At 38.4% G+C, this 22,650-nt stretch overlaps 1 protein-coding gene across 8 annotated transcripts in view; it reads left to right on the forward strand.

Moving 5' to 3' along the window:
* COL17A1 (collagen type XVII alpha 1 chain) overlaps positions 1–22,264 on the forward strand; it is a 76,169-nt gene extending 53,905 nt beyond the window's left edge. For 7 of the 8 annotated variants that reach the window (XM_058187632.1, XM_058187631.1, XM_058187633.1 and 4 more), the window contains 16 exons: positions 872–898; positions 991–1,032; positions 1,410–1,478; positions 1,780–1,821; positions 2,657–2,770; positions 4,370–4,501; positions 4,889–4,960; positions 5,927–6,064; positions 7,735–7,824; positions 9,330–9,440; positions 11,492–11,635; positions 12,965–13,321; positions 14,535–14,666; positions 15,019–15,081; positions 19,501–19,563; positions 20,023–22,264. In XM_058187632.1, the coding sequence (XP_058043615.1) occupies positions 872–898; positions 991–1,032; positions 1,410–1,478; positions 1,780–1,821; positions 2,657–2,770; positions 4,370–4,501; positions 4,889–4,960; positions 5,927–6,064; positions 7,735–7,824; positions 9,330–9,440; positions 11,492–11,635; positions 12,965–13,321; positions 14,535–14,666; positions 15,019–15,081; positions 19,501–19,563; positions 20,023–20,072 (1,646 nt within the window). In that variant the 3' untranslated portion in view covers positions 20,073–22,264. The remainder of the gene's footprint in view (positions 1–871; positions 899–990; positions 1,033–1,409; positions 1,479–1,779; positions 1,822–2,656; positions 2,771–4,369; positions 4,502–4,888; positions 4,961–5,926; positions 6,065–7,734; positions 7,825–9,329; positions 9,441–11,491; positions 11,636–12,964; positions 13,322–14,534; positions 14,667–15,018; positions 15,082–19,500; positions 19,564–20,022) is intronic. The other variant, XM_058187634.1, reaches the window with a different exon arrangement.
* Positions 22,265–22,650: the final 386 nt, after the last annotated feature.

Below are 22,650 nucleotides of genomic sequence, written 5' to 3' on the forward strand. Positions count from 1 at the left end.
AATAACTGTTTTATTGAGTACATCATTTCGGCCTGAATGAAAATAAAACCAGTTCTAAATATTTCTCGTGGTTTCATTATAATTAAAGAAAAGATAATTCCCTCCCTCATAGTCACAGGTTAGATTGTCCAATTAGGTGTTCTGGCATCTGCTTGGCAACTCCCCTCAGTCTCTGGCCAGCACCTGTTGAGATGACCTTGTTTCCCATGGGATAATCGGTTGCTGTTGTCTGGGCTGACATTCCAGACTTCCTCCCTCCCATACTGTGTGGCAATCTGAGAAACAGAAAGATGGCTGCAGCAGGCCTGAAGTTAACAGATAGCAAATGCTCCCTTGAATCTAAGTATCTCATGTCCAATGAAACAAGACCAGCCGTTCTCAATATTCTTTAAATACAATTTTTTGTGATTTATTTCACACTAGAATTTACTTAGATGCTAAACTTCAGAAGTTGTTCTGAGGATATGTTATAGCTTGCAGTGAGGCTGCACCCTACAAAATAATTCAGCCTTCCCCTGTCACCAAAGGTGTTATCCCTTCCTTTCCCTCAGACATGTTCTTCTCAGGTTATTGGCAGTTACTCAGTTTACTACTACTATTTGATAGGCTGGTAGAACCAGATTCTTATCTAGGTTTAATGTCATGCCATTTGTACAAAGTTACTGAATCTTCATGCATAAATACAGGCATCAGAAAATATGTCTGCTCTGTAAACCACACTGCCTTAAGCAGCATCCATACCAACAAAAAGAATGGAAATTGAAACTGACGAGGAGTATCTGTGCCAATAGCAGTGGCATTAGCCAGAGAAATCCTGTGACAGTGCCCTCTGCATAAGCATTGTGAGTCTAATAGAGTTTTTTATTTGCAGGGTTGCCTGGCCCACGAGGATTCAAAGGTAATAAAAATGAGGGGTTGGTTCATTGGATGGCATGAAAAGGCAGTAATATAGTCATTGTCCATTTACATGATTGTTCAACTTTCTCATAGGTGAACAAGGTCAGCCAGGTCTCCCAGGAGCCTCTGTTCAAGGTGAGTCTAAATTATGTTCCTTCCTTATCAGGATTTTATAAACAGTCCTTACATGGCTACTGTACTCAGAATAACAATGAGTCACTTTGGCTTAACAAGATAAATATTTGGTCAGGTAATCTAGCATATTTTATATTGGCAAATCTGTGTTGGTAGATATTGGTGTATAGTCAAAAAGAAATAAACCTGTTCTGTCACCTTTAGGGGTATATTTATTTATTTATTTATCACATAACTCACGTATACCTGAGTTGGTGGAGGTACATCTTTCCAAATGTGGGCTTTGCCTAAAACATTTAAATGTTTATGACCTATATGCCTTTCTTCCCTTAGTCCCAGTTCTTCAGTTCTGATTGATTCCTTCCCATCTTTTTTAGCAGGTACTGGCATTTCTGTCCAAGGACCACCCGGACGTCCTGGACCACCTGGACCTAAAGGAGACAAAGGTTTGTGCAAAGAGAGGTGACTCTTCCCACAGACCACTTTAGACAAATGTCTTGAACTCCAAATGGTAGACACTAGTGCTGTGTGGGCATTTTCATTTGAAGTTGACTGAGAAGTTTTTTTAAAATAATGTTTAAAATGATATAAATAATTCTAGATTCTCATTTGAGAATCTCATTTGGTTGCTATTTTTTCTCAATAAGGCATTAAAGATTGTTCTATCCTGCTAAACAGTAATAGTGTTATATAAACAAAGGCTCACCTTTTGGAGTTACATAATGGGCCATTTTGTTCTTTTTTTAGGTGATGCAGGTGTACCAGGAGCCCCTGGAATCCCTGGAGGAGGTAAGAACCCCTATTTTATTTAGAATATACACATTTGCATACAATGATAAGAGATTCTGTAAGGCTAAATATAATTGGAGTTTAATTTCTCTGAGAACTTTGTAGGTGAAGAACAGCTCCAGTACCAGGAAATATTATCCTGAAAGTGAACTGCCGTGATTAAGTCATATTCTTAATTTATCTAAACATCACCCCTTGAAAATAGAGGTGGGGCTATTTTAGCACAATAGCTGTAATAAAATTGAACGACTCAGTCCAGTGTAGCTTTTGGAAGCTCAGAAATGGCAGCTTGCTGAGAAAGCTCTTGCCCAGAAGTGAACTAAATAAGCTGTAGAATTAGAGATTCAAATTCATGAGATTTTTCTTACTGACATAGGTGGAAAAAAGACTGTGTTCTTTTCTCAAATAAACATTGCAAATCAGACCTAGATTTTCTTCATGTAATTGATCAGATTCAGATTAACCATGAGGAGGAACAAAGGGCTGATGCTCTCCACTGGCATACCGACATACCCAAATCTTTTCCCTGTGAATGTTTTCTTTTTGTCCCTTTTATTTCCATGAAAACTTTAGATAGGGTTTGTAGGGGGAATTTATTTTATTATTTATTATTAAATTTATTTGCTGCCCATCACATTGTGGGGCTACTCTGGGCAGCTTACAACAGTAGACATATAATTAAAAAACTGTAAATATTACAATAATGTAATAATAAAACAAAACTAATGAAAATACAGCCATGTGAAGATGGGTGTGGAGGGAGTAGGATGCATGGGGGAAATCCAGTAAGGAGAACATCAAAAGGTATTATAAGCAAGGAACTTTTTTTTTACAGCTGGATCCAGAATTTCTCAGGGCCTTCCAGGTCCTCCGGGCCCTCCTGGAGCTCCAGGAATTGGAATTAGCTCAATGCAAGAGATTCAACAGTATGTCGCTGAGTACCTTCAGAGTGAGTACATACTCTGGTTTTACATGGCTTTCCAGAAGGTATACATTCTGTACCTGGCAGATGACAATCTACCCTACTCTACATAAAGCATTCATAAAAAATTGTTGCTTTCTTCAGAGAAAATCTCCCACATTGAACACCTTGTGTTCAAAGGCAATTTTGATCACTTTCCTATAGGATAAAAAAATATGGCAGTATACAACCTCAGGAAGCAAGCTGTTCTAAAGTGTGAAGATCAAACCTGAGAATGTCATTCCCTGGCTTCCAACCTCCTGCCTGTTTTTAGCCCTGGTATCCTCTCCTGGCTACCTTGTGTACAGTGGGCAGATAGTGCCTGGAAAAAAGGAAATTGCATATGATATGTATGATATCTGAGATGGCAATATTATGCAATGAAATGTTTGAAAATGAGGGTTGCATGAGATTAGATCTAACATGGTCTACTCCTCTGTATTTCTAAAGGGAAAAAAACCTATACATCCTATTTGCCAAAGATAGAGAAGCATATGAATAGCCTCATCCTTTCTTGTTTGCCTTTTCTCTTTACAAGGAAAATTTAAATGGGGCGGGGAGAAAAACATTTTTAAAATATGACTTAATCCCTGAAGTCTGAGAGTTGCCGTAAAGAATTTTACCCCCTTTATTACCACTTCATTTAATAGAAAGCATGAATTGGCTCAAAGCTTTTCACAATTCCCAAGTCACAGACAACACTTCCCACATGTAAGTTTTCAGTTTTCTTTTGACAAGGAAGAAAATAACCAAGAAAAAAAATGTTTTCAAGTTTCTGTTTTAAAGTGTCATTTTATAATGTTTCCTTTCCTAATTAGCAATTAGATTATACCTCAGCTGCCAAGATTTCACTGTGAGATATGTATAATTTAAAGTACAGAAACGTTTTCCACAACATGCATTGCACAACAGGGATAATGATCCATTCAGTTAATTGGTCTTGATATATTATTTTTTTTAAAAAATTTCTAAATTTTAATTTTAAATTTTTAAATCTTCTGTAATTTTATATGGGGTATTTTAGGTTCATCAATTTGACGGTTTTAATTCGGCCACCATTGAATAAGTATTTTAAATTGATTTTTAACTTTGTATATTTATTGCTTTTTATCTTGGCTGTACACCGCCCTGAGTCCTTCGGGAGAAGGGCGGTATAAAAGTTTAATAAATAAATAAATAAATAAATAAATTATTCTTCCCAAGTAAGTGAGAAAAATATAGATTGATCTTCCTCTTACTTTGGTGTCTTATAGATGTCTGCAGACACCCATTTGGCCTGGTTAGTAGTCAGATTTGGATGAGTGTAACAATAAAGGGCATCATGTTGAAGAAAGATGAGCTGCACTTATATGCCACATAAACCATAAGTGAAACAGCATGTTAGGAATTTAGAATCTGGATTCCTAAATGCTCTAGTCAGGTATTTCTTGAATCTGAAGTAGCAGCTAATTATGTAAGAATGCTGTGCAAAATTATTTTTATAATTTCCCTAGATTATACTGATATATTTCCAAGAGAACCTGGAGGCCATAGCACTAATCCATCTCTGTAGTGATTTAACTTTGGTTTTTTAACATTTCTTATTAGGTGATAGTATTGGCCGTTACCTAATTGGACCACAAGGCCCACCTGGTCCTCCAGGACCTCCAGGAATCATCATTGGTGGCGAATCTTTGGACTATGGTGAATTGGCCCGTCGTGTTATGAGCTACCTTTCCAGTAAGGCTCATATTTTTTAATACTGAGTTTCCATTTCTTTAGTTATTCTTCATATTTTCACATGAAAATACAGAACTGATCTGTCTGAAATATATAAATTATTTGGGCATTGCTACCATACTAAAGTTGGGTGGCTTGCTTCTTTTCAATGCCTTAAGTTGAATCCCAAGAGTGTCGTTTTTATACAGTGGAAGTTTATCAGGTATAGGAAATAATTTTAATGTGTTGAATAGATTGTGTTACCACATTAATGCACTTCTATCAGATATTTTAGGACCTGTTTTCTCATCACCTCCTTTCTTTGTTATATGTTGGAAGTAATTGAATTGTGTTTTAGTTTCTTTGTGAATTTACAGTTTCTGTTTTTGAACATTTTTCTTTCTCTAGCTTCCAGTTCCTCATCTTCTCTCTCTTCATTCTCATCACTGTCTTATGAAAATCTTCTTGCTATGCTGCAGAGTAAGTAAATGCTCTAAGGCAGGGGTAGCAAACCCAAGGCCTGGGGGTTGGATCTGGCCCGTGGGGCCTCCCTGGAAACAGTGAAAAACTGGCCCATAGAGTCTCTGCCAGAAAAAACGGAGTTTGAGAGGGCTGCAGTGGCCCTACTGAGCTCTATTTTCGCTGGCAGAGGGTTGCAGAAGGCTCTTGCAGCCGAAAATGGAGCTCAGGAGCCCACTTTCTCTGGCAGAGCACTCGGGCCACCATAGGCACCCCCAAAACAAGTGATGGTGAGCTGGCCACACCCACCCTAGCTATATCCACTCTACCCCCACCCGCCACCCATCCCACGGTCAAACACAACTCTGATGAGGCCCTCAATGAAATCGAGTTTGACACCCCTGCTCTAAGGCTAGTAAGTGGTTCATTGGCGTCTCTTTCCATTCATTTTAAAGAAATAGGGAGAAATGCTATATTCAGATGAAATTGTCTCTGAATTATTTGGTGCCAGTATCATATGTTACATCTATTGTAGACTTAGGCATAATTAGAGCTTAAATGAATGGTTCTAAAAGCATAAGAAGACATTGCTGGATTAGGCCATTCTGTGTCACAAATACCCAAGAGGATGTATTGGGGAAGCTCACAAGGCTAGAGAGATAGTGATTTCCCTCTTCCTCTTTTGTTTGTCATCAATCAGTATTTAAAACATGTTGCCTTTGACAGAGAAGGTAATACATAGCTTATCTTTTCAGTAGTTTTGATACCCTAATTCTTCACGAAGGATTTTTGTTTTAAAATTTTCCAATTTTGCTGCTGTTACAATTCCTGGCAATAAATTCCACAACTATAGGTTAACTATAGAAATTGAAAAATAAAAAGTGTGTTAAAAATGGCCTGGAAGCTACCCAGAAATATTGCTGATTTGGGAAAAACTAAAAACTCAGAAAAATAAACATTGCCTTTTTCTTTTAATCCATTCCTTAGGAGAGGACATTCGATCATATCTTACTGGACCTCGAGGTCCCCCAGGTCCCCCTGGGCCACCTGGACTTGGAGGAGATAGCTTAGCTTTGTCAATGGACTATGATGAGTTGACAAGACGTGTTATCAGCTACATGACAAGTAATGTCTTCTTTTATAACAAGCTTTATAAGCAAGCATAGCGATTCCATTGCATAAGTGATTTTCTCAATGACACATCATGAGAGATAAATTAAATGCTCTATACTGTTCATTGTAATCCCATTAGAAAAGTCAATTGCCAGATACTCTGTAGGAATGTAATAATATCTCAACCAATTGTTGCTGCCCTTTATCTGTTATGGTATCAGTTTCTCGCACTATAATGAAGGTGTCCTAATGTAGCCAACATTGTGGAAACTATAGTATTTTGAGTTAGTTTGCAATATCAACAAAATGGACAGTGGTCAAGATATCTTCATGCATATTCTATGTTTCCCATATAAAGTATTTGGCAAGGATGGGAGGGGATAGGACATAAGGGCCATTATGTTTGGATGAGATACTGATGTAATTAGTCTGAAAATATATTCATATATTTTAAGGATTTCTCGTAATTTACTGCTTACAAGAAGAATTGTAAAAAATACATAAAATCATTGATTTCAATTTGCACCAAACCAACTTGTGGATAAATTAAATTTGCAGAACTGCTCTGGGAAAAGGGAAACACTGATCATTTGAATTTTTTTCCAGGAATTAAGAAAATGAGAGTTATTTTTAATCTGTTTACAAATGCCCTTCTCCTCCTCCATACTCCTTGTTATGTATGAATGCATTCAATCAATTATTTTGGTTAGATCTGCATCTTCTTCAGTAATGACTGGAATATATTCTTGAAAGCAAAAAACTGAAATGATTGTAACCTTGAGACAAATCTTGGACAGAAATTTGACAAAAAGTTATCAATGATTGTAAAAGTTAAAGCAGTTTTTAGTTTTAATCATATGTAATTAACTAAATGTTAAAAAAGAATATAAAGGTTTTTTTCCTCTTAAAGGGAAATTAGACTCAGGTATGGCAAAATAGAGACAAATTTCCAAGTATGCTTCAAGACAATTGCTCCTAACTCTCAAAACAGTCGAAGTAGTCACGGCAGGTTTTAAAGATGATATGGAAAAACAGAACAAGAGAGTTGGAAGGGACCTTGGAGGTTTTCTAGTCCAACCCTTTTCTCAACCCTATACCATTCCAGACAGGTAACTTATCCAGTCTTTTCTTAAAAGCTTCCAGTGATGGAGAACCCACAACTTCTGAAAGAAAGCCATTCCACTGGTTAATTGTTCTCACTGTTAGGAAACTTCTGCTTAATTCTAGGTTGCTTCTCTCCTTGATTAATTTCCATCCATTGTTTCTTGTCTTGTCTTCTGGCACTTTGGAAAATAGGTTAACCCCTTCTTCTTTGTGGCAGCTCTTCAAATATTGGAATACTGCTATCATGTCATCCCTAGTCCTTCTTTTCATTAGACTAGACAAACCCAATTCTGTAAAAATACATTAGGTACAGTAGTAGGAAATTGTTAAGAGGATTTGAGATTTTAGTTTACTCCTATAACATTTCAGTATCATAAAAGGCTGATGAAAGCCATTTTAGCCAAATCATTTTTGGTAAGAGTAAAATGCCTCCTGAAACTAATTTGTATCTTTTGTCCACACTCTATGATTAAATCAATATGAACATTAGATGCATATATTTTCTGAGAAAATATATAACATGGGTCCTTCCAGTTTTCTTATATAATTTCATAGCTCAGCTTTCATTAATTTTTTAGGTTCTGGAACTACTATTGGACTTCCTGGACCACCTGGTCCTCCTGGTCTGCCAGGAACATCTTATGGTGATATCTTAACTTTGCTTCAAGGTGAGTCTTTTCATCCTATCACACCATCCTAAAAAAATCATACTCATAGTTGAACAGCCGAAGGATTTGCATATTAAGGTTTCCTCTCTTGATTTCTTTACAATAACTACAGGCCAGAGGTGAAATGCTCCTGGTTTGAACCAGATCACCTGATTTGGTAGCAATGGCGATGGATGGTTCGAGAACCGGTAGCAAAAATCCCTGCCCCCCCCCCATGCCTAGCTGACCCACACAATCATCAGAGGTTGTTGTTTTTTTACTTGTAAAAGCATTTTTTTCTTTGGCTGAAAAATGCTTTTAAAAGTAAAAATAAAAGCCTCTGATGATCGCGCGGCTCAGCAGGGATCATCAGAACCTTTTAAAAGCATTTTTAAAATGCTTTTAAAAGGCTTTTCTGACAATCCCAGCTGAGTTGCCTGATCGTCAGAGGCTTTTTTTTACTTTTAAAGGCAAAAAAATGCTTTTAAAAGAAAAGAAAAGCCTCTGACAATCAGGCAACTCAGCTGGGATCATCAGAGCCTTTAAAAAGCATTTTTTACAACCTCTTTGGCTGAAGAGGTTGTAGAAAAAATGCTTTTAAAAGTAAAAAAAAAAGTTGGCCATGTCCACCCAGTCACATTACCCCCCCAACAAGCCACACTTACAGAACCGGTAGTAACAAATTTTACATTTCACCACTGCTACAGGTCCATTATCACCCATCTTGAATTTGTCATCTTGGATTCCTTCTCTTGCAGTTCAAACATCTAGGTTTCTCTTACTGTAATTGAAGCAGGCAGCAGAAAATTCAGCTCCATCTCATACATATATAACATATTGCCAGAGAATAGGTGAAGTATTTAAGCCTATTTCTCACTTGACAGTGGAAAATGGGAACAGCACGGGGACATATGTGAATAAACTATAAAAATGCTATCAGATATTGCATTTCCAGCATGGTATACATTCTTAAAAGTTCCATAACCTCAGCACCAGGTCCTGAATGTGAGGTCCTGAAATATTCACCGTGTAACAGATTCTTCTGTTCTGCCCTCACTTCCTTAAATGAAAAACTCCAAAACCTTTCTGATCAGACTGCTTAATTTTGTTGGCACAGTGGCCCAAATTGGCAGCAGAGTTCTATAAATTGGCATCAGAAACACCACTCCCATAGTATAGATGCTAAAATAATCTCTAACTATAAAGCAGCAAAAAACCTCAATATCTCAAACAATTTTTAAAAAAATGAAAAGTCCCATTTGTGTATGAGACAGCTTCATTCATTTTGCATCATTATTATTAAGACCATTCCCCTTTAAATAAAGGCAGCAAAAGTTTGTCTATCCCTTACCCTCTAGTCAGATAATTGAATGGGACAGTAGAGGGGTGTTTTTATCTATAGGCAAAAGTGATTTTGCCCTGGTGAATATGTAAATGAGTATGAAGTGGTGTGCTTATATGTGGGCTGGAGAAGAGAGCAGGAATCAGATGCTAGTGTTATTTACTTGCTTCCTTTATAATTTCAGATTCAGAGTTCAGAGGCATTGTGGGGCCACCTGGGCCTCCAGGCCCCCCAGGAAGATCAGGTAGCTCTGTTTCCACCCTTACAGCAGAGGATATCTCCACATATCTACAAAGTAAGAAAAGTTGATACACATTGTGTTTGGTTGGCTAGATCAGTGTTTTTCAAATTAGCAACTTTAAGATGTGAGGACTTCAACTTCTAGAATTCCCCAGCCAGAAAATTCCCAGCATGCTAGCTAGGGAATTCTAGAAGTTGAACTAGTGTTCCTGAAGTCAAGATTTCAAATTCTCAGGTTTAATGTGGTCCATCAGATCAGTATCTTTGATGCAAAAGAATTAAAAGAGAAAGAATTAAAATTTGCTGAGGAAATTCTGGAAGCTGAAATCTACCCATCTTAAAAGTTGCCAAATTTGAAAAATACTGCATTTAGATGATATGATATAAGGTTTCTGAAGAGCCTATAAATTTTCTGTAACTTTATGGGGCAGATAAGATAATATAGGGATGGTGATAACACAGAATTTGAGTGGTTAAAATGACCAAATAGCATAGTGGACGAATCAGTTTGAAAGTCTACTTGGGTTTCACTTAGATTTTTAAAAAGATAAAAACTACACACAGAACTACATTGATATGTGTTTTAGGACAGATCTATCTTTCTAAGAATTATGACTATCCTGATGTACAATAATATTTCATGTTGTTATTATTTCAAGTGATAACTGATTTTTTTTCTTAGAAATTGTGCTTAGATGGATCTAGCAGAACCCTATCATGATTTTCCTTACCACCTCCAAACTGAAATAAAACATTTTAAGATAATTTTAAAAAATGAAATGTATTAAAATATTGTGATATTGTTTAAGAAAAAAAAGGATTTTGTGTATGTGCTTTCAAGTTAGCTTTTGACTTCTAGAAACTACCTGGACTAGTCCCTCCAATTTTCTAGGCACAATTTCAGAAGTAATTTGCCATTGCCTACTTCCTGGAACTCAGAAAGAATGACTGGCCCATCAACTTTCACGTCTAAAACTCACTGTCTTCCAGTGTCTAGCCTGTCTTACCCATTACATCAAAATAGTCCTCAATACCTCTTTAGCAAATATTTATATGAAAATTATATTCTGATAACATTATTGTGAAGAAATTCCTGTGTAATATCTGATTAAAATTAAAGCAATGAATTTGGAAGAACATGGTATACTTGCCTACTCAGAAGTAAATTCATTCAGTAGGACATAATCAGTGGTGGGATTCAAGTAATTTAACAACCAGTTCTCTGCCCTAATGTTTTCTTCCAACAACCAGTTTGCCAAATGGCTCAGAAAGTTAACAACCGGTTCTCCCGAAGTATTGCGAACTGGCTGAATCCCATCACTGGACATAATCCAGAATATGATTGATGTCATAGTAATGTGGTACCTCAGTATTCAATTACTTTGAAATTCGTTAAATTTGATACTCAACTCATTTTGACAAGAATATTTTGAGTATTTTGTCATTTGTTTGATACTGAACGCACAAGCTAGAAATTGTACATGTTGGTTGCCTCATGACTTAATACTTTCCAGATGAAACAAAGGGTGATGTGTTAGTCACACAGTAGCTCTTGCCCTGTGCACATCTTCTTACAGACTTATCAACTTCTGTGCTCATTTTGTGCATTTTTGTGCTTTTTTTCCTCATCAAGTAGAGGTAAAGTGAGGTTTTTGTTTTATTTAATCTAAGTATTTTAGTTTATTTCTGATGTAAAGTAATGATATACCACTCTACCTTTTTACATATTGCCTTAAAAATGTGTGTTGTCTTTGGTTTGAGAACACATTCAATTTATTTACATTTTTCGTTATGGGAAAATTTGTTTGGTACTCATCATTTTTGGTACTCATCATGCCTTTCAGAACTAATTAACAATGAATACCGAGGTACCACTGTATGTAATAAATTCCACAGAATACAGTGGAATTTACTTCAGAGATATTGTTTTTTATGACTGTGATTTTAGAGTCTATGATGTAACATGGGAAAGAGAGAAGCAGAAACACAAAATAGGCAGCTAAATATAAAGCTTTAATTGCTAGTCTTAAATAAACCTCATCTTAACTCTTGTGAAAAATAAGATGCCTCTTTTTTAATTAAATAATTTATTCTTTTCCCTTCAAGGTATAGGATATTCCTTGAGTGCTGGGCCCCCCGGCCCCCCCGGCCCCCCAGGACCACCTGGCTTTTCAGGAACTGGCCTCATTTCTCCTGACTATGGAGTTTGGACTGACCAGTTCAGGAGTGAATTGATCCAATATCTTACAAGTAAGCATATACTCCTTCTGCAGTTTTATTTGCTCCACTTGAAAATTCAAGATTTGGACTTCATCCTGGTTCATGATCTGACTGAACTCAGAGTTCTTTGGGGTTTCAAATCAGATTCTTATGTGGCGATTGCATTCATCCTAAATTTAGTTATAAAAACTTAATCTTTGTGGCCTTCAAGAGAACCTTAAAGGAATAAGCAGTACGCATAAAATGTCAAATTTACATACTGAAGTGCAGAAGAACATAAGGTTCAAAAATAAATTGCAGATTCCATGGGGTTTATTTTTCAAAGTAAGTTCAGAAACTTGGATTACTCTATGTTTAATAAACTTTGTTTAAAACATGGATTTAATTAATTAATATTTATTCATGTCCTTATTTGTATGTTATCTTTTAAGATAAGAAAGTACATTTTAACATGAACACAATTATATAGCAACATAAATTCATACATACATACAAGGGACATATATTCTGCATGGCCAGAGTTAGAAAATATTTTTAATTTCACCATATGGAATGCGTTTTCAGCTGTCTCATAAAAAAAGAATAATAATAATAATCCTCTACTATTTTCATCTGAGAAGTCCTTGAGAGTATTTCTAGAGTAATGAAGGGAAACACATAAAAAGTAGTTTTATGTTTTGAAATGTTGAAGTATTAACACTTGAAACATCCATAATGGTTCTTGCTCTTGATGATAGAAGTATCCTTTCTTCTTGATTTTTAACATCCTTCCAATACAAATGGTATATATTGCTCTGAATTCTTGATAGAGAAAATAAACAATTCTACTTTAGTCTCAGATTCATCTCAGCAGAGATTATAACTATTGCATGGTATAGGGCCTGGTTACTTGAGGCACTTCCTGTATCCCATAACATCTACTTGGCCAATTTAATCTTGCAGGGGCTGTTGTGCTCCAATGTCATCTATCAGGACACTGAAAGCAGGCCTTCTCTGTAGTAGTACCTGCCTTCTGGAAAGAGGTTCCCTCTAAATGTGGAAGGGTTCCCAATCTGGTGTTGGAGAGCCATGACGATTTAGGAGAAAGGATGCAGGCCCTTATGCATCTGAAGTTACCCAATTATCTGGGATTTTCCAAATGTTTTGTGGATGATTCAGAATACCTCAATACAATTTTCCATCACTATAGAATAAGCAATCTATTGCATACAGTAGATTGTTTCACTTCTGATCTCTACTGTGTATTTTTAGTATTATTGTTATATGTTCAGCTTCTCCTCTAAATTCTGTAAAACCATAGACCATCAGAATCTATGTTAATCAGTGTGGTCCTATTAATATGCACCATATGATTTGTAGGTGATGATGTACGTAGCTTCATCAGAGGACCACCTGGACCTCCAGGACCACCTGGACCAAGAGGAGATGGCAGCTTTAGGTCTGAAAATTATAGAAGCTCTGTAAATTCAGAAGGAACATATGGCAGATCTACAAGTTCTGGCTTATCGTATGATGCATCATTAGCCACAGGAGAATCAAGCAGCAATTTATTCAGAAGCAATGGTGAATTACGTACAGATGAATCTTATGCTGGAACATTTGGAAGAGAAGGATCACAAATGAGTTTAATAGGTGCAAAAGGATCTTTTATGAGTTCCTATGATGGGTCACTGGATTACAATGAATTAGCATCCAGAGTCTCTGAAACCATACAGAGTAAGTACACAGTATATTCATATTTCATCTGTGTCAACCTTGGGGAAATAGATGTAGTTTTAAACATAATCAATCTTAATAACTAAAGCTCATTGAATCATTGTTAGGCAATGTTTTGGCTATGGACTCAGAAATTGCATGTAAAATTTCCCAAAAATTTTTGTTGTCCTTTTGTAAAGTTTGGGAGATTAAATGATGATGCCTGTGTATGTGTGTGTTGAAGCTTGCATATTAGTTAACCATTTTGTCCATTGTTTTTATGGGGAGGGGAAAGCTACTAAAAATACTGGAAATCACACCTGAAGGTATGAACTGGGGCTCACAGGCCTCTTATTGCTGCACTAAATATGGTTTAATATGGATTTTTAAAAAATCCATGCCACCCTGAATATTTAATTCAGGTTCAGTAGCCTGTAAATGTATGAAACTCCCGCCACCCAGCACTCCTTTAGCAATTCCCCAGCACTCAAGAGTTTATACTATAGAAATGGTTGGTGTTGAACAGCCGGATTTTAGCAATAATGATTTTGGCCTTTCAGGGATGATTTTTTTTTAAAAGATGGGAACAGCACTAGTTTACATCTGGGAGGCCTGATACACCTAAAATAGGACTGGAAATATTTGGCCATACTCCTTCCAAATGATGTCAAAGAAACACCAAATGGCTTTCTTCAAAAGATTGGGATACTTAATTGTGGCTACCCATCCCCCTCAAATGTTGCCTATCTCTAATTTCATAGAAAGCATTTTTGGAAAATGCTCAGCACATATTCAATTTCTGAATGGCAATAAAACCAATGCAATGAAGGTGTAAAGCAGTACCATAGAAGTCATATGCTCACAACCATGCTTAAGATTGTTTTCAGCACTGTATTTGTCCATATTTAATTCCCTAAGTCAGTGGTCCCCAATGTTTATGGCTTGGCAGCCTGACTGGGAGAAGGAAACCAAACCACATGAGCAGCGGACCTATATTGTCAAATAAATTGCCACTATAATTACCATTAGAACTGAGGCTGGCCCTATTTAGGAAAAATCTTAAAATTTGTTTCTATACTCAAGCTGTTTAAGTGTTTTAAAGGTTTTTCCATTCTGCCTTACTGTGGTTTAAAATCATGTTATATATTTTTTTATCAGCAACCCAGACGTACATGAATGGGCAGCATACAAATTAATGAATAAGGATAATAATTAAAACAAATTTATTTCCCAGGTCGAGGCTTTCTTCAGGACATTTTCACTTATCATACACAAGGCCCACCTGGACCTCCTGGGCCCCCTGGTATTAGCAAAGTGTTTGCATCCTATGGCAACATCACAGCAGACCTCATGGATTTCTTCAAAGGTAACTAATAATTTCTAATTTACTTTAGCCTTTATATACCATTTCCTATTTTTTTTCTTTTTCTTTCTCAGTATCTATATACCTAGAATAGAATAACTGTGAATGGTAGAAGTAAAGGTTTGCCATTAATTTAATCTCTGGGCCTTTTTAAAAACAATATATGAAACAGTATCAAATAAAACTTGAATAGTTTACTTTGTTTCGGCATAACAGGAAAGGGCTGAAAGGGCTAATGGCACCTAACTCATAATAAAAGTAGTTCATTTGTTTCTGAAATACTTGTATAAATAGCACTTATTTTATATTTATAAGCAGGATATCTAGGAATGCTGATTTTGATTATTTTATACAGCTTATGGAACCATTCCAGGCCCACCTGGACCACAAGGACCGATGGGATACCCAGGACCTAAAGGTAATTTAGATGCCTCAATGGCAATCTTTAAGAAACAAGGTTGCCTTTCATGTGCTATTCACTGCTCCATTCAAAGAAACCAACAGGTTGGAAAGTCAGACGATCTGTTTTTTAATCGATAGAGCTAGGACCTTGTCTGGAACCAACTCAAAAGAGTTGGATAAATGATTCATCTAGTTAACATGTAATCTTTGACCATATTGAAAGGAATTTTTTATTTTGCTTTTAGAAGGTGCAAGTGGAGATCTAGAACAAAATGCTTTGTAACTGAAATGTTCCTATTCAGGATTTAAACCCACTTAATCATATGTTTTTCTAGATGTGCCACTCGGGTGGATTCTATTTTTTTTTACTACCGGTTCTGTGGGTGTGACTTATTTTGTGGGTGTGGCTTGATGGTCATGTGACAGTGGGTGTGGCTTGGTCATGTGACTGGGTATGCGTGGTTTGGTTATCATGTGACTGGGTGGGTGTGGCCAACTTGATGTCACTCACGTCAAAGATTGATGTCACTGACGTCAGTTTCCCTGTCTATTTATTTACTACTACTGAACATCCAAAATATACTATTAAATCCTATGTATATATGCCATATGTGTACACATACATATTACATAGTATAGCGTGTATAGGCACACAAAAAGATACATTATCTGCTATATATATACTGTATGTACATACACACACACCCCACTTCTAAAACTATACACATTCAACCTCACTTACTACATTTAGAAAAACACACCTAGAGTCCACTTTCTGCCACACATTTAACTACAACTTCTGTACATTTAGAACATTACACACACTTCAGATGTTCTTCCCTAACTTGCACATGACTATTAGAGCCAGGAGAGGTCATGGATTGAGTAAAATGTGGTGAAACTCATTTAACAACGCTCTTACTTAGCAACCAAAATTTTGGACTCAATTCTGGTCATAAGACAAGGACTATCTCTGCCTTCCTCTGCATGGCAGCCTTGCCCTAGTAAACTCCTTCTCCTTTCTGGCAATTTTCCTCTCTGTTAGAGGCACCAAAATTATCCAGACGATAGAAGGTTTCCTGCTGGAGCAGGGGATTGGACTAGATGGCCTCTAAGGTCCCTTCCACCCCCAGATTGCTGTCCTGTTTCAAAGCGTCTTCTGAAGCCTAGTGCCAGGGTTTGTGGTCCTTCCTTCCTCTTCTCTCTCTCTTTTTTCTCTCTCTCTTCCTCTTTCTTTCTTTCTTCCTTCCTTCCTTCCTTTCCCCCTCCCTCCCTCCCTCCCTCCCTCTTTCTTTCTTCTTTCTTTCTCTCTCCCTCCTTCCTTCCCTCTCTCCCTTTCTTTCTCTCTTTCTCCTTCCCTTTCTTTCTTTCTTTCTCACCCTCCCTCCCTTCTATATTTATTTCTCTCTTCCTTCCTCCCTCTTTCTCTTTCTTTCTCTTCCACTCTCTCTCTCCCTTCTTTCTCTTCTTCCCTCCTTCCTTCCCTCTCTCTCTCCGTTTTTCTTTCTTTTTCTCTCTCTCCCTCCCTTTCTTTCTTTCTTTCCCTCATTCTTTCTCCCACCTTTCTTTCTTTCTTTCTTTCTTTCTTTCTTTCTTTCTTTCTTTCTTTCTTTCTTTTTCTTTCTTTCCTTCCTTCCTTCCTTCTTTCTTTCTTTCCCTCCCTCCCTCCCTCCCGCTTTCTTTCTCTCCCTCCTTCTTTCTCTCTCTCTTTCTCCCTCCCTCTCTCTGTGCAGAAGGATCGAACCTTGGCCACGCCAAGCCAAAAGCCTGCAGTCCTTTGGCACATCGGGACTTGGGGTGAGCAGTAGCTTCCCCAGCCTGGCGCCCCACATGTGCGGGGCGGGGGAGAGAGCCCACCCCACCCCCAAGATCCCACCCCTCGGGAAGGAGGCGGGAGGGGCTCTGCTCTTCCCCAGCCCCCAGCCCCTCGCCCCCCCAACCCTTCCACAACTCTGCTTTTCTTGTGCAAGCAAGAGGTTCTATCCCCGCAAAAGCACTCTTGGAGTTGGTGCTTCTCTCGGCCGCACCTGCCGCCCCGCTGGCTCCTTTTGCATGGCTTCCTTCCTCGGTTTCCTGAGCAGATCCAGGTCAGGGGAGGGAGAAGTGGGCTGGGGATGTCTCCCACCACCTTCCTCCGGGATGCTGCCCGCCTCCTCCCTCCCTCCCTCCCTCTCTCTCTCTGTCTCTTTCTCCCTCCCTCTCTTTCTCCCTCCCTCTCTCTGTGCAGAAGGATCGAACCTTGGCCACGCCAAGCCAAAAGCCTGCAGTCCTTTGGCACATCGGGACTTGGGGTGAGCAGTAGCTTCCCCAGCCTGGCGCCCCACATGTGCGGGGCGGGGGAGAGAGCCCACCCCACCCCCAAGATCCCACCCCTCGGGAAGGAGCGGGAGGGGGGGCTCTGCTCTTCCCCAGCCCCCAGCCCCTCGCCCCCCCCAACCCTTCCGCAACTCAGCTTTTCTTGTGCAAGCAAGAGGTTCTATCCCCACGAAAGCACTCTCAGAGTTGGCGCTTCTCTCGGCTGCACCTGCCGCCCCCGCTGGCTCCTTTTGCACGGCTCCCTTCCTCGGTTTCCTGAGCAGATCTGGGTCAGGGGAGGGAGAAGTGGGCTGGGGGGATGTCTCCCACCACCTTCCTCCGGGATGCTGCCCGCCTCCCTCCCTCCCTCCCCTCGGGGGCTGGTGCCAGGCGGTCCCTGCAGCTGAGAAGGATCTGGTCTTTGAGGCTCCATTCCGGCGCCAGCCACCGCAGGCTGCGAATGGAAGCAGCGAAGAGAGCCGGGAAGAAGACCAAGCCCAGGGCCAGAGTCTGCCACATCCCAATGGGCCGCCGACTTGGCTCTGCTCCGTCCGGCTTCCAGGAGCTTCCGGAGCCTCTCGCTCGGTGCTCGCCCTCCCGGTGGGGCAAGAGGCAGGGACGCCCTCCAGAGCCAGCCGCTCCCCACAGCCCAACACCCGCCCCACCCCGCCCCGCCCTGGTGGCTGTTTGAGCGAAGGGGAGCAGTGCTGTATGCGCCTCCCGGATCAGCGCAGACCCCGCAGACCCCCTTTCCCGGAAACCCCCGACCCTTCAGAAGGGCAGCAAGCGAGCGAGGCAGAGAAAGAGCAAGGGAGGCAGGGGGGGGGGATTTGACTCCTTTAAGACTTGTGGACTTCAACTCCCAGAGTTCCTCAGCCAACAAAGCTCTGGGAGTTGATTGGTCCACAAGTCTTAAAGGAGGCAAGTTTGAAGATGCCTGGAGGCGGTGGGGGCAGCGGGGGCGGCGGCAGAGGGGGCGGCGGCAGAGGTGGTGGCGGGGCGGCAACAAACATGGTGGCCGGGGCGAGCGACCGGCGACTGGTTTGGGGGCATAGCCAGCCATCTTTTACTACCAGTTCTGCAAACTACTAAATATTTTTACTACCGGTTCTCCTGAACCGGTGAGAACCGGTAGCAACCCACCACTGGTGCCACTCTATATGACCCTTCAACTTTTGCTGGTTTCTGTTTTCCATATATACTTCATATTCTGCTCAGCCTGCTCTCTTGTCATTATGATTTTGGGGGGAAGCTATGGATTAAAAAATAAAGGTGGTTTTTCCCTGTTTCCCCTAAGAGTTTCTTTGAGTGTGTCAGTACTTTATGCTTGTTCCTTGGGAAGGCCTTTTGGCCTTCAAGTCTGTTGGCAGATAAATGCCTTCACTTTTGACTATTCACCCTTAGAGAAAATGGTAACATTAATTTCAGTTTAGCCTGTATATTAAATGTAGTTGACTTTGCAGGTATTACCGGTTTGGCCATAACAGCCTTTACTTATGTTCTCTTTCTTATACTAAAAATATAAAAATAAAGCAAAATCACATACACCAAAAGTAAAGCAACTTCTACACCACGGGTGTCAAACTCACATGACATCGCAACATTTTTTTGCCTTTGAGTCGCTGGGGTGGGAGTGGTCTGCATGTAATGCATCTGGCCTGCAGGGCGCCATTTTGACACCACTGTTCTACACAAATATGAAAGCATTTTCTCCTGTATTTAATTTTGTTTAAATAATAACCTGTTGCTTATATTTTTTAATACTAATATTGTTTTTAATACTAAAAATTGGTTCATTCTGGCTGTTTTTAGTTAGGCAGGTATTATCAATGAAATGCTGATAGTCTCATGCATGAAGTAATTTATGATTTGCATAATTGAAAACTTCTGGACAGTTTGGAGGCAGAAAGGGAAACAAGTGAAACATTTTTCAGTTTGCTTGATACCTTCATAAGAAAATGGCTGGGAGTGTTCTTGGGACAAGGAATTGGAAAGCCTATGATTGGTTAACCTTTGAATTTGTTAAACGGTTTAACAAAGGTCTTTTAAAAAGACCTTTTTTTTAAGAAAGGTCAAATGTCACAGTTTAGATCCCTAGATTCATTACGTTATTTGATCCCCCCCCACCTTATTCTTTTAGGTGATACTGGATCGATGGGCCCACCAGGCCCCCAAGGACCAAGAGGACCAAAAGGTGAAAAAGGTATGATATGATCTTTAAATAAACAGAAGCATAATGTAAACCGATTATCAGAAAGTTTTAATCTTAATTGAGATTTATAATCCTCCGAAGTATTAACTTTGTGTGAGCAATTTCTTTTGTAACTTTCAGAGATTTATAATATAGTCAATAACTATGATACTATCTATCTCCTGCATATATTAGATCCAAATAATAGGTAAAATCAGATTAGCATAAGCATTCGTGAGGAGAGGGTGGCAAATATGATGACAAAGCTTGTGACATCACAAGCCAAACCTCATGACTTACATTCTTGGGTCTGTTAGGATGGAAATGTACATGGGTGATGGGGTATGTGACATGTCACATTTCCTGTTTTCACCATTGTGGTTAATAGCAGAGCCACCTCTACATGGCAGGACAATAACTCCATTTTGGATTTTTATAAATTAATTCTTTTGCTCCTTCTGTCTCCTTCAGGTGAATCAGTGTATAGTGGTCGAAGGAGAAGACAAAGTACAAAAGCCTAAACTAAGAACACAAATTAGGGCACGGATTATCCCAAATATTGTTGATTTTTTTTAATGCCAAGAGATGAAACACCAATGGCTATTGACTTTCACTAAAGAAACATCAATCTGCTACAAAGACTTGGTATTTGGGGAATTATTTTGCTAACATGTTCTCTTATGTCTAGATTCTGGATGGCTTTCAGAGGTTGTTATAATGCTATGATAATTAGGAGATATATCACTGAAATATGAGGATTTTATATTTGCATAGCCTACCCAATTAATCTTATTATCCAGACACATCTGAATTCCTTCAGATAAATATTAGAACATTTTCATACAATTTTTGAAACATTTTTTAAAAAATCATTTTCATTTTGAAAATGAATGAAAAGATTAAAGGTGTGTGCTTTATTTAGTAGGGATGTATCTAACAGTGCTGCATTTAAGACAGGGGCTAAAATCAAAATATTGCTAGCAGGATGTATAAAACATAAGTTATACTTTATATATTTATCCATTCTTTCAAACCCTGTTAACTGCACTGTGAAGAATCTTGGAATTAATATTTAAGCATTTTTGTTAGCACTGATGCAAAAAAGTTTGCTATGGTTTTTATCACATGAAATGCCTTTTTAATATCAAGCTTTCTCATTAGATGTCATATGTATTCTAGCCTTTGGTTTCTACTAAAATTAAAGTAGTGTGTTGTTCTGATATGGTTAGGAGGGAAGTTTGCAAGCTAACTATTGACTTGTTTTGTGCTTTCAAGTCAGTCTTGACTCCTGGGAAAAACATGGACAAGTCCCAGCAGTTTTCTTGGCAACATTCTCAGGAGTGGTTTGCCACGGCCTTCTCCCTAGGGCTGAGAGTAAGTAGTCTAGTTTCTCAATTTCCAGTCTGGTACCTTTACTCACAACATCAGACTGGTTTTCATACTGTAACTACGGTAGTGCAATTTCATATTGAGTTCAGTATCATGTCCTTCAAAATGAAATAATCTTACTTAAAAACATTTCTACCTTTACAATGAACACCTCAAGCTTTTTTCAATAAGCATATACAATCCCAATTAATTTCATCATAGAATTATATGCACAAAATAGGTAAAGGACAAGCATATTTATCAGTAAATTTTATTTTCATATAGCCTCAAAATCAATCAACTTGACAATATTGTTTTGTATTGCCTAAATTCTCTGATCCATTAAAATGCATTGTAGTAGTATTTGCAAAACAATTGGTATCTACAGTTAAATTAAACCTGACATAGTGATGCACGCACAGTAAATGGTACAAATACTATGCAATTCTGTGCCTGTCTAAAAGAAGGTTCCACTAAATTTAGTGGAACTTGTTTCTTGATAAATGTTTGCAAAATGAAAACCTAATGTATTGCAGTATTATAGACATGAAAACCAGCTTTCCTAATCTGTAAGCAGATGATAGATGATAGACAGATATACTGTCTGCTTGTCTCTTTCTATAATCTCAATCTCTCTAGGCGTGGGTGCACACACACATATCCCTCCAAGAAAGTTGACTCACACTGCAATATTTTATACTTTAAATCCTGAAATGATGCTGACATTTTGATACTAGTACAGTTATAGTTCATTCTCTATTTTCTTATTTGCTACGTGAGCTAACAATAGATGTTCTATTGCCTATGTGACATCAAGTCATTGCCAACTCTTAATAATCATTTTGTGGTTGGTAACAAAAGGATACAGGTATAGATGATTAACACCAATGCTAGATTGCCCATTTGCAGGTTGCAAATGGTCAAGTGACTAATCTCCAGTTTTGTTTTGTTTTTTGCCTCAAACCAGATATTTCTCCTTTTAAAAAGGACTGGAGGCCATATTCCAGCAGTTTGTCTTGACAACTGGCAAGCCATTATTTGCAGTTAAAATTTGGATTAGCAGGCTGCCAATTTCTGAAACTACACTAAACATCAAGCACAAATCCTTCTATTAAATACTTTTCTGAACTTATCATTATTATGGAAAATGAATTCCAAATTTTCTTTTTTAATTGAAGTACTGGCTTTTATTCAGTATAAAATGAATAAGTTGTAATTAAAATCCAAGCGTGGGGGTTAGTTGTAGGATTTTGAAACTGTCATAGAAGTAGCGCTGTGCTTTAATTCAAATGTTATTTGTAAATGAAAGATTTGTTTTTTAAAAAATAAAGTTACTTTAAGATTCTGTAGTGTGTTTTTTTCTTAAAATCCAGCAGGGTACAATCATAAAAGGGAACCGCCCCGAGTCCCTAGGGAGAAGGGCGGTATAAAAATCTAAATAAATAAATAAATAAATAACAAAATTGGATTGACTCTAATTTACATTTTAACTGAACTAATTGACACTTACTTAATGTATTCCACAATTAACCAGCTGTATCCATCTGAGTAGACAGTAATTAGTACTAATTGATCAGGAACAAACATTTTTCAGTAAAGAGTTTGAAGCAGAGATATTCACTGTCATATTAGAAATCATGATCATTCAAATTGCTGATTTATGGATTTGCTGATCGAAAAGGGTTGAATATGGGAAAAAAGAACCATTTTATAACTTTAAAGAGGGAAGAG

This window comes from Ahaetulla prasina, chromosome 6 (genome assembly GCF_028640845.1).
Source record: "Ahaetulla prasina isolate Xishuangbanna chromosome 6, ASM2864084v1, whole genome shotgun sequence".
In the NCBI taxonomy this organism is placed as follows: domain Eukaryota; kingdom Metazoa; phylum Chordata; class Lepidosauria; order Squamata; family Colubridae; genus Ahaetulla; species Ahaetulla prasina.